We start from the raw sequence: 16,980 nt of genomic DNA on the forward strand, positions 1-16,980 counted from the left end.
AATATTAAGTGTATCTTTATAAAGTACAGGTATGCATTTAAGATAAAAACAGTTGATGCAGATCCTGAAGCACGGCGGCACACCAGGTCACCAAGCTAAAGTCAAAGTGATCAATCATTCAAACATCAGAAAATTGAAATTTGGAACCAACCAAGAATCTCCAGAATTCACAAAATTGAGTTGGATAAACAGGGAAAAAAATGATGAGCTCCTCCAATTATTGCCAAAAGAAAAACGGAAGAAATTTGACCAAGACGCAGATATCCAGAATTTCAAGAGCGGCTTAGAGTAGCAACTAAATATTTTTGCTTTGATTTTTTTTTTTATTGCTTATTTGATGAGGAAAGATAGAAGAAACATATACAAAGACAATCTGATGGCTGCATCACACCGACGACGACTAATAAAAGCATTTAAAACTTGATGAAAAATGTTTTAACTGCTGTCCATTATGCGATAGAGGCTTCAGAATATTAACTTTGGTCTTGACTGCACAGACTAACGTTAACGAATGTTAGCAGTTTTTGTGTTTCTCTCCAGACTCACCCAATAGGCCTGGACACCACCAGCTCCACCTGAGGTTCGGCTTGAGACTCCAGGATGATGTTATAAACTTCCTTCATGGTCGCCCCTGGCAACAGCTTTCCGTTCCACTGCAAAACTTCATCCCCTGAAATCAGGTGTCAATGCCCATATGATTGCTCATCATAACTATAGTTCAGATTATTTTAATGTCAGGTAGGGGCGCTAACTGCGTGTGTGTGAAGAAACCGGGAGGTTATACAACTTCTTTTATGAGATCGTAACAGTTGAATCAGGACAGGGGAGAGGTTTTGGTCTCTACCTGCTCGGAGATGTCCCACCACGTCGGCCAGGCTGCCCTTCTTGACTTTAGTGATGAAGGCACCTAATCTCCCTGACTCAGTGACCCTCCCTCCCACCACCTGGAGAGGTCAAAACACACCGAGGAGCCGTTATTCAAGCCAGAACTCCCAACTGCATGTTGCACAGACGGCCTCTGACCTTTAGCCCGAGCAAAGCCCCAGCCTCCTTAGGCATGGTGGCACTTCTCTTGCTGAGGGTGATTCGTCCAATCAGATGGTCTCCCTCTTTGGACGGCTGCCAGGTGACAGGATGCTGCAGGATGGAGACGGCACACCTTAGACGGCAGACTTTGATAATGATAAACATCTGGCAACGTGACTCTAGTGGAACCTGCAAGTTCATTTAAAAAAGCTAGGCTATATCAGAGATGGAAATAAAGCTTTTAGGTTGTGCTACAGCAAGCTAGCTTTAGTTTAATTCAGTGTTTTAAAGGCACGCTGCCCTGGATGTTTTCATTGTTTCCCTGGTTCAGCAAATGAGATTTCAGGTGATATCACTCCAACTCTTTTTGTAAAGAGTATGCAACATGGATTTTATTGACATGTCTCAAAACCAAAGGTCATTGACTTCTTAGTCTTTATCATTACTGCAGATCTCTCTTTGCAAAAAAAAAGGATTTGCCAGCACATATTGGATTGACCAAAATGCAATTAAATAAGTTTAAGGAACTCAGAGAAGATCTAATAAGAACTGAAGATTCACACAGACTGGAAAAGTCTTTTGGAGTCTTATCCAAAAGCTGCAGCTGCAGATTAATTTGTTCAAACAGTTGTGCCTAATTATAAATTACCCAGATGTGTCAACACTTTGTTACCCTGGGTGGATAGAAGATTGTGTCCCTAGTTAAAATTTTTTTTTTTAATGATTGAAGTTCCATCTTCATTCCATCCTGAAAACAGTTCAAATAATTCATTAAAAGTCCAAACTTAAAAACAAAAAGTGACTTACATGCCACCCTGTGGGGTCATGTGGATTGCACTCCCAGTCTCCTGCAACAGAAAAGACACGACTTCACCCACTGAAGACATAGGAGTTAGCTCAAGCTAACAGCTCCTAGCTATAACATCTGCTGACAGAGAAGGTCAAGTTTATTTAATATTTAAGTCTGAGATTAGATTAGAACGCATAAAAAACAGTCAGACATTTTGAGTCAATATGGATCAAAAAACATCTACAGTCTAAAAACAACGAGCCCGAGAAAGTCTAAAGCTGTTACTCCAATTATTCAAACGTAAAACTGATAACTACACTGACTAAATGATTTAAAGTCAGACAGCAGGAGAACTGCATGAAGTGAAGTGCTCTTCATCAAGTTACGGTTTGGAAAAAGGTTGACAACGTTTTATGTAGGCAAATATCTGCAAACCGGAGCACTGGAACGGTTTGGTGACCGCAATGTGTGCAGAACTTCAGGAATAATGTTATGAAAGCAGAGAAGCAGAACCAAGTGTTGTCAGTAGCAGGGAAGCTGTGAACTTAACGAACTGCAACCACCATCAGTAATGTTACGCAACCTTCACGATAATGCCTCTGCCTGTAGACTATTATTGTTATAACTCAGGCTAACTGAGTATAAACCTACAGGTGGGGATGGATCACATGCTAGGAGAGGCGTGTGTTTATGCAAATACATTCACCTTTTTTTCCTGCTTGATTAAAAGCTTAATCTCAAACTAAAATAAACTAAAATATTCAATTAAAGAGCATTTACTGGGGAAAAAAGTTCATGTTAGAAATAAACTATTTTAATAGTAATCACTGGTGCAACAGTTAATGGCACTCCTAACAATTTCTATAAGATAAATGGAGAGGGACTGGTTCGACGTTTACGACAGCTTCCTCAGACAGACAAGTTTGTAAACTGAATTTGTTTTTAAAGAGAAAGTGCAGAAAAAGGAGAAATGGACATGGAGAACATTTTCTGCTACTTTAATCAGAATCAAGAAAGCAAGACAAGAAGAATACAGGATTATCTTCCCAAAATAAAAGCCTATTTTGCCTAAGTTTGGAGTTGAAATGATTACAAACGCAATCTTTACTGGTCAGAGCAATAACACCGGGGTTAATTGTTACTTTTAAGCAGATATAATCACTGTACTGGTAGCATCTCCCAGTCAATCTCACACAGAAAAAAAAAAATTTAAAGACAAAAAAAGTGCTTAGCTGGTGTAATACGAGATATTTTTTAACAAAATAATACAAGTTATAGAAAAGATTAAGTCAGAGGTCATGTGTGTGGAGTGTTTGACCTCTCCCTTCCTGTTGTTTTGGAGGATGTGGATGTGTGTGCACATATGCAGAAAAACGCATGTAGAAATAAAAAAACAGACATGCTGTGCTCCGAGCGTCTGCATATGGAAGCATGAGTCTGAGTGTTTTCCTGCAGTGATCTTACAAAGATTTACATGCTTGGGTGCTTCTCTGCTGCCAGCATCCACATCTCAGAGCTGACCTGATCTCAGGCTGAAGATTTTAAAAAAATGGCAACAGCTCCTCACAGCTACAGTAGAATTTAAAACCTGAACCTGGAGAACCACATTTAGTGGATGTCTCCTTCTGATGCGAGTGAATTTAGCATAAAATACAAACAGTACCGGGAACTATGTTAAAAGTTTCAGTTCAAACTCATGTTAATATTAGACATGGATACCTCAAATAAATACACAAAGAAGTTTTCAAATGACAATTCATTAAGGGAAAAGAGCTATCCAAACCGACCTAGACCCATGTGAAAATACCAGTTGTCCTCTCAGTATCTGGATTTACCCTCAGGTTTAAAGGTCTGTCTTTAAACTGTTAGCAGCACGACTACAAATATAAAACATTAAAAACAGAAAACCTCTCAAACTTGTCACAAATGGAACAGATGATCTGACATAATTCCCAACAATTGAAAAAGGTTTTATCGCCATTTGACTTGTTTATTTTTCAGGTTAACAAAATCTGAAGAAAAATAAAAGATTTTTCAGATCTTATTTTTCAGAAAACAAAAACTAAACCCTTCAACAGTGAGCGTTAAATGCTCCAGTGCATTGTGGGATTTGTAGTTTTATTCACATGTTAACTGTGTACCCACCAGAGTTGGGTAATAAGTAGTAGTGGGATAAACCTGAGTAACTTTTTTTGGTGGAAAAAGTATTTCTAGGAGTAGTTTTACTTTTACTTAAGTAATTTTATTTAGTATCGCTACTCTCACTTGAACATTTCTGAATACTTTACCCACTGTGCGTAACTTCACTGAATGCTTGATTCAACCAAAAATCCACCAGACGGTAACCTACTTTTTTTTTTTTTTGCTGAAGTTTCATATATTTAACATTTTAAAAAGACATTAATTTTCAATTTCTTTTGCCTGATTTTGTTAGTTTGTAATAATGTTATTTTGGTCAGTAAAGTACAAATTTTCCACATTATATTTTGTTCTGTCTGGTGATGTAACTTTTAAATATCTTGTCTTGATAAATACACTCCACGGTTTAGTGTGAGTAAACTAAATTCAGCTTCTTCTTTGTCTTTGATTTGAGCTGTTTTTCATAGAAACACACAGCAAACAGCCCCAGTGGCTTTTAACGGTTGGTAGGAAAGTGACATGACCCGACTGAACCGAGCAAGGTTACATGGTGTGTTTTAAAGCTAGCAGATGTACAGCTGGTTATGTGGGACGACATGGGGTCACATGGGGTCAACCCTGGGATTTATGGAGGCCAAACAGCCACCCGTTGGCCATACTGTTCATAATGTTAGACTGCGCCTCCTCTAGGCTGAGAACAATTTAACATGACAAATAATCAGGAAATGATTCATGTGCTGACATGCACTTTCTAGAATAACACAGCAGAGTGTAAATTTGACAAAAAGCCTATATTTTACAGCAATTCACAAAATGCTGGTAAAGGAAATTCTTAAATTCTCAAAGTGACAATAAAACACACATGATGAAAGGCAACTGTTTGTTTTATTCTGATAATTCGAATTAATTCACTTTTTTCAAGCCTAAAATGATTTTTGTGGAAAAAATAAACAACCTTCAGCAGGGCAAGCATGTTATTTTGAACTTTATTTTGAAAGATTCCTTTAAAAACCTTTTTTCGACAGGAAATATAACATTTTGCAGAGCCTGTCACCTTATTCTGAATTAATATGTTTTGATTGGCTGGTGGCAGCCATAATGAATTAATAAATGAAGGAAGAAGCTGCTGAGTGTTAGAAGAACTCAGAAAATGCTGAGTCGCTGGTTGCCGTGGTGATTCCTGCCTCCTCAATGGCACGGGGTGAATCTACAGCACCAATACGGCAAATAGACATGTATGGTTTAACTCTCAAACAAGAAATATCCAGTGCATCTAAAACATGCAAACCCAGGAGATATTATAGGTTTAAAAGGTTGTCAATTCCAAGTTTTTAAAGATATTTTCAGAGTTTAAATATGGCAGGAGTGAGTTAGAGTTTGGGTGGACACACTTTGCATTCTGTTGACTTGAGAGAAAAACATAGTGGGAAAAACACTCAGCGAAAGTTGACAAAAATGCCACTGTTTTACGCAAATTGCACTTTTTGAAGTAAGCCAAATTAACTAGAGTGTGTGGCATCAATAAAGTCTCAACTGAACATCCCATAGAAAAAGTAAATCATAATCAACAAACATTAAGCATAATAGTATGAAAAACATAAACTGTCAATTCAGTTAAAGCCCAACTTCTAGAGACCTACCTAAACTCAAGCTCATTCTCAGTTGTTGATAAAGAAAACTGTTGCAGTGTTTTTAACATATTGTGGTCAAGAAAATCAGACGGAGCCAAGGTATTGAGGGGATCCATTATGGTGGCCACAGGATCAGGTCTCTGCTGTCATTTTAATTAGCCGGATATCTTCATGACTCGATCCCGGATTAAGTGGAAGATGACGGATGGGCGAACAAATCACCAACACCAAGGTCAGAAATGTTTGGTTTTATCAGAAGCTGCACATTCTCATTAGATGTTCTAAACTTAAATTCAGAAGGAAATGTGCCTATTAGTTTACAAAAATGCATTACCATTTTTTTATGTTCTCAATTCTGTGGATATCTGTGGATGGAATATCAAGTCTACAAACAATCATCTAAACATTTTAAACAGATGACTCTGCAGGTTTGTATCTAAGACGGATCACAACCAACCATGCATGCAACCAACAATCTGCAAACAAGGAAAATGAGACACGTTTACAATTTTCCTCAAACTATTCAGGTTGCAAACTGTCAGAATATTGGTGAAAGCTCTCTACAAGGGAACAAGTTACAGCAATTAATAAAGTAGACAAAAAATGAAAGGGGGGGAATGGAGTAAAGTAAAACAGCTGAAAAGGCAAAATGAGAAGGCTTTGGTTTTGTGCTTCATTTTTTTTTTTTTTTTTTACCAAATATCATCCATTTTATTATCAATTCATCAAACAGCAAAAACAGAAACGTTATGATGAACCATCTTTATGTTTTAGATGGAGTATTTTGTAGGTTGGGTTATGACAAATATTTCATGTGACTAAACAAAGACTTTAGAAATGCTAACATCTTACCTCTCTCGCTTATGCTTTCGATCTCGGCGTCGTCGCAGCTGCTGTACTCTGGCGTAGTTCCACCTTCCTCCTCCGAACTGCTGACAGAAGTTTGTCTCTTCCCCCCGGCCCCCAGCCCTCGTTTGGACTTGTAGGGCCGTGGCGGAGGCGGCCGCAAAGATTCGGACTGGTCGGAGCTTAGCGAATCATTGCGCAGCATGCTTTCAGCCTTGTCCCGCTTGGTCCGTTTCACCCCGGCGCCCGGGCCGAGACCCGTTTCGGGTCCCAAAACTGAAGGTACTCTGAGTTCAGGAGGAGGGGCTTTCTGTGAAACGGCCGGTGCCCCGCCCGCCGTCCTCTGTCCAGGTCGAGTCGTGTCCCCGACCTCGCCTGTCGCGCTCCCCGTGCCTCGACCCGGCACAGCCTGACCCCGGCCTCCTGAAGGGAAAGGCTCCGCCTGTCGAAGGGAACCCCCGCTGTTGCCCACCTGCTGATAACCCCCCTCCTCTGTCCTTCTAACGCTGGCGCCTCCTCCCACGGGGTCGTGCTCCAGAGACCGCCCCTTCGACAGCTGCCAGCCTTCCTTGCGTTCCCCTCGAAGGTCCCGGTCCATGGAGACTTGGGTCTGCAGCCTCGGATGGCCTGACCGCCGCTCCCCCCGACCCGTCCCACTGCCTCCACGGCCATTTCTCCTGAGGAGCAAGTGACATTTTGCATTAACCAGAAAAACTAAACATCATTACTTGGATAACTTTTTAACCCTCTGAGACACAATGTTGTAAAAGCAAAGTTGGTGAAATTAATTAACTCACGCATGCTATGGTTACCTAGCAACTCACTCACTCTTTGGTTACCTAGCAACAACCTGTTGAGTTGCTACCGCAGCAGCAGTTTCAGGTTTAGCCGCCGTACATCTTAGCTACTTAAAAATAACAAAATGGAGTGAAAACTGTGGATAAAACAGGAAAGATTGCCCCACCAGTATGGCTGTATTTCATATATTTAAAACAAAAAATGTATCAATAATTATCAATATCGACTGATATGAAACACTTAAATTTTAATACGTTTTTCAGCCATATCGTCCAGCCCTACCAGAGCAGATGGACCTATGTAAATTGGGATTAGATCATCATTTAGTGGCCATTTATTAAATGGACCAAAATGATTATACTTTTTTACTTTATCACTAAATTATTTCACATAAATAGCACAAATTTAGATCATTTGTCACCAGCAACCAGTGTCATTTTTCTTAACCTCAGGAAAGAGGTTTGGAGATTGCAAAGCTCATTTGAGAAACTTCCTGACAAGTTTGATCCACTGGAAGACATGAGAATGTGCGGGAGAGAGGATGAATTAAATCCATCTTGTTTGGCTTTTCCTACAGAATCTATTCCAGATATTTACCAAATCAGGGTTCAGATAACACAACAGACCAGATTTGATTGATATTTTTTGTGCATTCACTTCAGCTATTGTTCAATTCGAGAGAAAAGCCATAACTCAAACACATAAAACCTAACATACAATCCTCTCTGACACTTTTATTGGAAAGCCTCTCTCAGGTTTGGTCCTTTATCTTACCTGTCCTGAGGTGGCTCACTAAGTGACCGAGCGTCTGTCCCCGGCGCGGTCCCCAGCGTACTCGCTCGGTCTTGGATTGTCCCCGTCGAGCCTGTGGGCGCTTGGGAGCGAGATCGCAGCTTATCCAGAGACACTTGGCACACAGACGGCTCGCTGACAGCAGAACCGAGACCGGAGGGTTTCCCTGGGGGACCAGTGAACCAGTCGCCTGGCTTGGTGAGGATCTCCTGCTGCTTTCTGCAGTTATTGCACACCCATATCACCTACAAAACACAGAAGTCAGCCTTTTGACAATCAGATCATACAAAGCAACATAAGGCCTTACAGAGAACTTTAGATAAGAAGGTGCTTCTGAAACTATGTTGTACTGCAGCAAGTGAAAACAGCTACTTAGTTTGCCACACACTCATCTGAGGCCAAGCCTCAATTGCTGTGAAACAGGAAATGGTACAGTGCACTTCCTAAAGATCTGCAGTGATGCCAGTGAGTCATCCTAGGGAAAAAAGGCTTTTATGGAAGCTTTTTAAGATTGAAATGATGGAAAGCGTACCAGAGAGCAGCTTGCCTCTCCCACTGTGGGCTGCCTTTGGCCACAAAATAAGGAACATGGAGCCAACTGTTAAATTAAAGGACACTAGGATTACTGTCAAAATAATATCTCCATTTCTCTTTCTAATTCTGTCATCGCACATATGCACACCAACTGTACACTGGCTGCAGAGCGCAGAAGAGTGTCCAAATTTGGATTTATTTCATGAAGCACTTGTGGAACTTTAATGACTAATTTGAAGATGAAATGTTTGTTGTGTGGCCACAATCTACGACAGAAACAGCTACAGTAGCAACACAAGAACTCCTGTTACAGTCATGGTAAAAAATAAGAGCAAAGTCAAGGTTTCTGTGTCCTGTTATTGTTTATTAAACACAAATGAAGCCAAAATGGAAAAACTGTGTGTGGAAACTCAAATCCACCCCACAAACCAACAGCCTGCAAAAGTTTGAGTTTATGAGACTCTCACATCGTTGTGGAGAAGTTTTAGATTAGTTGCAAAATGGCTGAAAAACATATCACCATATAGGTTTCATATCAGTCGATAAATAATTATTGATTCATTTTTGTTTTAAATACCTGAAATCCTACCAAACCGGCGATTTGACCATTCCTGTTTTAACCTCAAACTCCTTTCCCTCCACACCATTCTCTTTACTTTTCAGTTGTTATGAGGCACGGTGGCAAAACATGAAACTGTTGCTGTGCATGTTACTCAATAGATTGTTGCTAGGTAACCAACACATGAGTGAGTTGATGCCACCAACCTTTCTTAGCTGCTTGTGGAGGGTTCAGTAGCTCCTCTGCCTACATCCCCCACAATGCTGTTCAGTTCTGGACTGGAGTTCAGTGAAATTATTTAATATTGTATTGGACGTATCATCTATTGATGCGTTTATCACGATATGTATCGTTACTGACTTCTTCAGATGTGGCTTCAGTTCATTGTTTCTGCGAATCTCCCTGAAGGTCCCACCTCACCAGATTATTCAGATTGGGGTCCAAACTTTGACTTGATCATTGGATAATGATTATTATTTCTTCTTCTGCCCTTCTATAGCAATTGTCCTTCTATTTTTGGGATCACTGGTGACTCAGTTTGACTCGGCTCCACAATTTTTTGGTAGACATTGGAGTCATGTTCAACTCAATGAGTGAAAGGCGCCTGGGTTGTGTGACCACCAAATGTTTTGTAGTTCCTTCCCATGCAGTTTTGGAAAGTAAAACTTGCAGATGTTGTTTTGTGTGTGCAAAAAGCATGACTTTATCAAGGGACATCTTTATCCTTTTCGAGTTTTGCAAGGTCTGCTTCCTGTGCATCACCATCTGATTGTTCTGATCAGTGGGCCTGGACGTATTGAAAAAAATGGAAAATTGAGATCTGTGCAGCGTTCTGAGTCAGTGAGGAAGTATAGATGGACTGAGGATGTGAGGTTGGGTGAGAAATAAAGACACTGAGAAGCTGAGCCAGAGGACAGGAGAATCAGTCCCACTCCTGCAGCCACCAGGGTTCTCATTACTCCTGAACACTCCCCGATGACTCTTTAAAGAGAGCTAAAATAAAATACTCACCCCCCATCTCTTCCTCTTTCCATCCCTCCTTTCTCTTTTTCTCCCTTTCTCACCCCTGCTTTCCCCTTCCTTTTCTCCCTCCTCCAAATTGCTTTTGATTAAAGCTACAAAAGCCGAGGAGAAAACAGCTTTACACCAACGCAGCTATATTTATCCTGCCAAACACCCCAGCACCACCGGGGAGAGTGAAAACATGTGCATACACACACACATAGACACACTCAACAAAGAAAGCAAAACACCACCTTATGTGGGACGTTATAGCTTTGGTGAAAGCATCCACCAATCTGTGATTTTTCTGCAGCCGGACCAACAAGGTGGACGGCAGCCAGGCCGACAGAGCGGTGCGAGTCTACGGATACTGAAGGCGTTCTTCAGGAATCAACTGGAGATTCTTTTTGTCTGCTTTGGTGGTTTAAAGAAGCAAAAGTTACACATCAACATGGTTTGGGCTACAAAAAAAACATAAATCTCACACAGAAACATGTTAATCTTCACTTTCAGCAAGTCTAAACTGACAAGAGAAAATGACTTCATTCAAAGCGCTGCAGAAAGAAACTGAAGAAGAGAGTTTTGTTAACTGCCACTAATTGTGATCGTCAAGCTTTTATCATTTTATGCTTTGATGCTTGTAAAACTAATTTATTTCTCTGACAGAATGTAAATGCTGATACTTGTAAACGATACTGCTATCTTGCCAGGTGTTAGATCTTAATGAGATTTATTATCTAGTTAAATAAAGGTTTTATTCCAGATTTTTAGCAGAACTTTTTTTGCTTTATTTGCAATTTCTGACTAAAGACAAAAAATCTATTGCAAATCTCCCTGGAAATCTAACTTTAGTGTATTTGTTTCTTCTTAAATGTTGGAAATCAATATTTTTCAAATGAGAACTATCAACTGGAACAAAATTACATTTGTGAAGTTGAAGATTTCTCCCAAGCAGATACAATCCAAACTGGCCATCACAATTGCTGATTAAGCAGAAATATTGCATCATAAGACTTTTCTATGTTGGAATGTAAGTGAGTTTTTCATTTTTATTTCCAAACTGAAATGAGGAGATCTAAGATAGATTACTGTCACCTTGTGGCTGTGATGCTACGGTGAAGGACTGGCGCTGGATTAAGCAGAGAAAAGCAGCCTTGTTTTAAAATAAATGTTTAGCAATACTTAAAACTTGATTAACTGTTTAAAATTTAATATTAGTCATTTACTCCCCTAATTTTTTTTTTTTTTATTATTCCCCTACAGTGGGCCGGATTTGATCCACGGGTTTGACACATGTGATTTAGAAGGTTAAGTGGACGGAAAAAATATGGCAGAAAATGGTTCACAAGCAACACAAGCAACAATTTCAACCTTCATCGAATCAAAATCCCGCAGACAATTTATGGGGTTTCACATAACGTTTACTGGAATTACTGGAATAACTTGAATACCGTCACTCAGGGAGTAATTAGTTTAATATAATCTTGTGCAAAACTTTTTCCATTATGAAACAGCCCTGAAACTGACTAAACGCAGAGAGCTATAACAGGAGTGATGACTGGATAACAAAAACAACAGCTGAGACCAAAAACAGAGTGGAAAGGTTTGAGACTGACGTGAAACCCTGAAAAACTGAGTTTTATTCCGACAAAAAAAAAGAAAAAACATCCTATTGTGACTAAAACGGCATTGACGAAGGAAGTGTGAGGAAAACACAACCTTTAAAAGGTGGGATGTGAATTAAGACTGAAGGTGTTAAAAAAACAGACATGAGCAACAGAGTGCCAGGTAGATATATATGATGCATAGCTAAAAAAAAATAACTAAGAAAAGGGTGATTTGGATGTTCGCAATGCTGAAGAGTTGAAGATTGAACTTTGGTGCTTAAAAAGCACTGCGTGATAATATTTATAGTGTTTTTCTGATCCAACAGGAAACACAACACAAGCCAGAGCTAATATCTTTTACCCTTATTGAAAGCTTTGTGATGTGACTGAACAAACAGGCAGATTTGGAGTAGTGAGCTGTTCTTTTTTTAAGAGACTCACTTAATCTCATGGTAATCCTTGTATTAGATCACACTCTGATGGTGAAACAGAGCTGCTTGACAGCCAGCACACACGCACGCACGCACGCACGCACGCACGCACGCACGCACGCACGCACGCACGCACGCACGCACGCACACACACACACACACACACACACACACACACACACACACACACACACACACACACATTTGCTTAAACATATAAGCTGCTTCTTCACATAAACAAAAAAACAAGTATGCTGTCAAAAAAATATAAGCATATGGGCAATGATACATGCATCCACAAATCAAATGACTGCTTTTTTTTCCAAACATACAACATCTACAACAGCAGGAGCAATGCATCACATGACCACAGCGGGGACCCCCCTCGCCCCCAGCGCGCGCCTTCTCCCCCCAAACCGCAAGATGAGTTTATGAGTGAAGGAGAGAACAGTGAGCAAGAGAGAATGGCTTCTCCACAGATGGAAACTAGGACACCGAACCCCTGAGTGTGTGAGTGTGTGTTTGCTTCCCGCTGCTTCCGCATGCGTTTGTGCATGTCCATCTGCGTAAACGTATCAGTCGAGGAGCATGACTGTGCACTTGTGTCCCACCGCTTCTTAGATGCAAATTAATTATCCAGGAGTCGTTTTATGAAGTCTGTTTGGTTGTCTTGTTTCTAGGAAAAGTAGATCATTTGTGACTATGTAGCCACAGAACTTAGGATTTAGTTAATTCTCTTTTGATGAAATGAATACGGCCTTCATATCAGACAAGCAGCTTTGGAAAAACATGTCTTTTAAAAATGTCTGCTGCCACTGAGATTGTTTTGAAAATGCAAGACGATCAGGAAATGTTTTGGAAGAGCAAACCCTCACATTTTTGAAATATGCGTCACTTCTGATGCATTTCCGTTATAAAAAGTACATGTGTATTGGGATCAGTATTGTGGAATGCACAATGCTCCATCAGGACACAGTGTGTGACTTTAGTCTTGACGTCACTGTCTGTCTAATCAATTGATTGTCCGAGAATTTTCTATAGATAATAATTAACTGAATTAATCAGAAAGTAGTTGTAGAATCTCTGCAGTGTAGATGAGGAAATAAGTTTTCATAGTTTTTACCCATTTAGGGACAAGGCTTGACATTGCAAGTCGGTCCGTTATTTTTTTAATTAACATGAGTCACAAATGTATTTACATTCTCTTGTGGTTAAAATCAAAACAAAGTTTATGTTCAATTTATTGAAATAAAACAAAACCCTTAATTCTCACTAATCATTCTAATGTTAATTACCCTGTTCACTATAGTCTACATTAACATGCTAAAATATGCATAAATCAGTGTTTTAAAGCACAATAATGAGATATTGTGTAGTTGCACTGTGAACCACTATCATTGCTATTACGACACAAAGGTTTTGTAGCATTGATGCTTATCAGATGAGACCATTCAATGCTCGTTTCAAAGGATGAAAGGGGACTTCAAAAGGGGCGGGATCAGACAGCAGCATCCGCCAATGGGAGTGTGATGCATGGCAGCAGCGATATGCAGAAAAGTGCAACCGAGAACATCCATAAATCTTGCACTAAGGATGAAAAACTGCCACAAAGGAGATTAGTGCCCACAGCAGCTAATGAGGTACTATATCAGCGCAGCTCGGCGCTCAGAGCAGAGCACATACACACACACACACACTCACACACGCGTGCACACACACACACACAATATATACATACACTCAACAACACAGGCTCAACTACAGAGAGCTCACACACAAATAAAGTGTCTCGGGGGACCCAGCCGAGCGGACTGTATTTGTACAGTAACCCAAGACATGCTGATCTTACAAAGAGCGGCACACATTGGCCTGCATGTCAAAGCTTTCATACGAACCTCAGAAGTTGTATTTACAGCTGAAGTGAGCAACTGGACCACTTAACTCTGTGCTAATGTTTCATATCACAGACTCTTTACAGACACAGAAGCAACTCATCAGCCTTCATTTTAATGCCATTTATCATTCTCAAGAAAACACCTATTTATAGACAGTGATAATTCTATTTGCAGATTTTAATTTTTTTTTTATAAATAGAACATGTCACCAGCTGTTAACCAGAATGACATTTATGGAAAGGCTCTCTTTGTTCACTTATTGAAGTGTTTTGGTTTCATTGTGCAAAGGAAACATTGTCCGCAGTAATAAGGGTGTAGTCCAAGTACAGAAATAACTGAGGCAAAAGTTGAGCTCTCAGTTTATTTGGACATCGACAGTCCAACTCTTTCTTGTGGTCATCAGAGACAGGATTATACTTAAACTGTAGCGGAATGTGTATTAAAAAACTTGGAAAACAAACTTTGTGACAGGAAGATGGACGAGGATCTGACAAAGACTCAACACAAACCAGGCGTATAAACACGGAGAGGCTGACCTGTGATAAAGATCAGGTGAGCCTCTTTAACCAAATGTGAAAAACTAAGAGATGTTATAGAAATGATACGTAAATAACCAAAAGTGAGCTCGAAAAACCAGCAAAATCCTAAATTCATTTTTTTTTTAATCACAGGAAATCAGAACTTGAAAAAACTAAACTCAAATCCAACAAAAACAGCAAAAACTGTAATAGTTACTATTCTGACATTGTAATTGCATGCTGTACATAAGACTAAAGTGAAAAAAAAAGTAAATTTGACAACAAAACTGTGGACATCTCCCATCTGTGCACCACAGTCTGTTATTTCCTGTGCATATAGACACAAACCGGGGCTTTTCTGTGTGTGTGTTGCTCTCAAAAGGGTGTGTGCAGCAACAACTGAGAAAGAGAGATGACCCCCTTAAGACTAGTCAATGAGAGACGGACGTGAAGACAGATACAGCTCACAAGACTGCCAATCAATAGTAATCATGAAGTGGTGTGGCATTAACGGCAGATGACACATCGCCCAGCCTTTCTGCTGTGGAAAACCCTGACACAAAACGGCACAAAGCCATTAATCCCTCTGGACCTTGATCAATAGTTACACATTTACACAAGCATAAAGGCTATAGAAGCATGTTTGGGGATTCATTGCTCATTTGTCTCATGGTTCAAGACTAAGTTTTGCCACAGATGCCAGCAAATCAAACGTGTCAAACCCAGCCCTGCACTCCTCTGAGCCCGCTGAAGAAAGCATGACAGACTGAGTCTCTGACCCCGTAAACGACCCCCAGGGGGCAAAGGTTGGGATGCATAACGGGCAAAGGTTGGGATGCATAACCACTACGTTGACATGACGTCCAGTTAAGAAGATCTATGTGATAAATGAATGGGTTAAACATCGGGGAATACTGTGAAGCAGGCGTTTACAGACAGAGCAGAAGTGGATAACGGAAAACTTATTGCTGAAAAATATCAATGTCGGAATAGACATTTTATTCTGCTGTCAAATGTTTGAGAAAATGCATCTCTTACTTGATATTATTGCTTAAGCTCTCCACCTATTAGCTTCATAAAACACAATTCCACTTATTTTTCAAAGATTTAATGGATTGCTGGCGTCAGATTTGACCCCTTCGCATCACGTTCATGTCAAATGTGCCAAATCTGCACTTTTTAGTAGCGGTACTTTCTGCTTCACAGAAAAGTTTAAGTTCAGGTCAAATTCAGTTCATGCTGCAGAGAGCCTATGTTGTTTTAGCAACCATGCTTCTTTACATCAGTACGTTTTATGATTAATTATTTCATTCAATTTCATTCAGTAAATTGAATTTATTAATGCCAGTACTATCTCAAATTAAAGAACTGTTAAGTGAGAGTCCATTTTTTTGCTTTTAGCACAAATTTATTCAGTTCCTCAACATTTTTCATTACCATTGAGTTGAGAGTTCAGTTTGTTTGCAGTGAAAAAAGCATCCAGAGCAACTTTTCAGCAGTGCTGCAAGGGAAGATTAATCATTCCTGCAGTAATTTAATGACGCCATGTCAAACAGTAAATCAACCTGTTTTGCCGTCTTGCTACGCGGCCAGAGCTACATAAGGGCCCCGTCCTGCCAAAACTATTCACTTTTGGAGCCAGTGATTGTTGTACCAAGCCTCAGCAAGGGAGTGGGACTGCTATGTACAGCACAACAAAGCAATCCTGGACAGCAATGTTGTTCAAGCCTGGCCAGGAATCATCAAAGTGCCCATTTGGCAGCTCATTTTAGGGCAGGCAGCCAAGGCCAAGGAAGGTTCTCAACCTGACACAAGCATAGAAGTAGAGGAAGGTGTTAAAAGCATGTCCGCTGGGTAGACTGCTCTATATCATGCTAGGGTATCCTAATAACCCTGATGTATCTTTTCTTATAGTCGTGCATAACCAGGCTGCGGCTGTGAGAAAAATATACACCTTTCACATCTGGGGATTTCTTTTTCCATCAGGTCGAGGTCAATTATGTAAGTATTTTCCTCAAGGGTGTAGATTTACATTAAGACAAAATGGAAAAGTTACGCATAAACAAATAAGTACACCAACTAATAAAATTGCTTGTAAAATTAAAATTAAATAAGAAGAGCTGCTTGTTATCTTAGATTTTAGCCGTTTTCTTGTAGATTTTTCTGCAGTTTGGCTCAATCTCCAGCTGTCTGCTAAATGGTTCTACATTTGACCCAAAGAATCACTTCATATACAGAACAGTTCTTGATCGACTGCAAGCCCAACCTTGTAGAAACTTTTAAATACTGGATTAAACGTATCATGTCCTGATACCTAAAAACCAAGAACTGAAAGAGGGTTTCCTTTCCATAAATCTCTCTCCAGCATCATAAAGACATTTCTGTAGCTCAATCTACTCAGATTTGTGGGAT

General features: G+C 40.0%; 1 protein-coding gene across 17 annotated transcripts in view; it reads right to left on the bottom strand.

Annotated features, from left to right (window-relative positions):
• Nucleotides 1-16,980, bottom strand: part of rims1a (regulating synaptic membrane exocytosis 1a) — a 73,708-nt gene that overhangs the window by 26,428 nt on the left and 30,300 nt on the right. For all 17 annotated transcript variants that reach the window (XM_017309008.2, XM_017309004.2, XM_081616724.1 and 14 more), the window contains 6 exons: nucleotides 8,005-8,267; nucleotides 6,439-7,109; nucleotides 1,834-1,874; nucleotides 1,024-1,137; nucleotides 845-944; nucleotides 547-670 (listed from right to left, as the gene is read on the bottom strand). In XM_017309008.2, the coding sequence (XP_017164497.2) occupies nucleotides 547-670; nucleotides 845-944; nucleotides 1,024-1,137; nucleotides 1,834-1,874; nucleotides 6,439-7,109; nucleotides 8,005-8,267 (1,313 nt within the window). The remainder of the gene's footprint in view (nucleotides 1-546; nucleotides 671-844; nucleotides 945-1,023; nucleotides 1,138-1,833; nucleotides 1,875-6,438; nucleotides 7,110-8,004; nucleotides 8,268-16,980) is intronic.

Source organism: Poecilia reticulata, chromosome 15 (assembly GCF_904066995.2).
Source record: "Poecilia reticulata chromosome 15, P_reticulata-male-v2, whole genome shotgun sequence".
Lineage (NCBI taxonomy): Eukaryota > Metazoa > Chordata > Actinopteri > Cyprinodontiformes > Poeciliidae > Poecilia > Poecilia reticulata.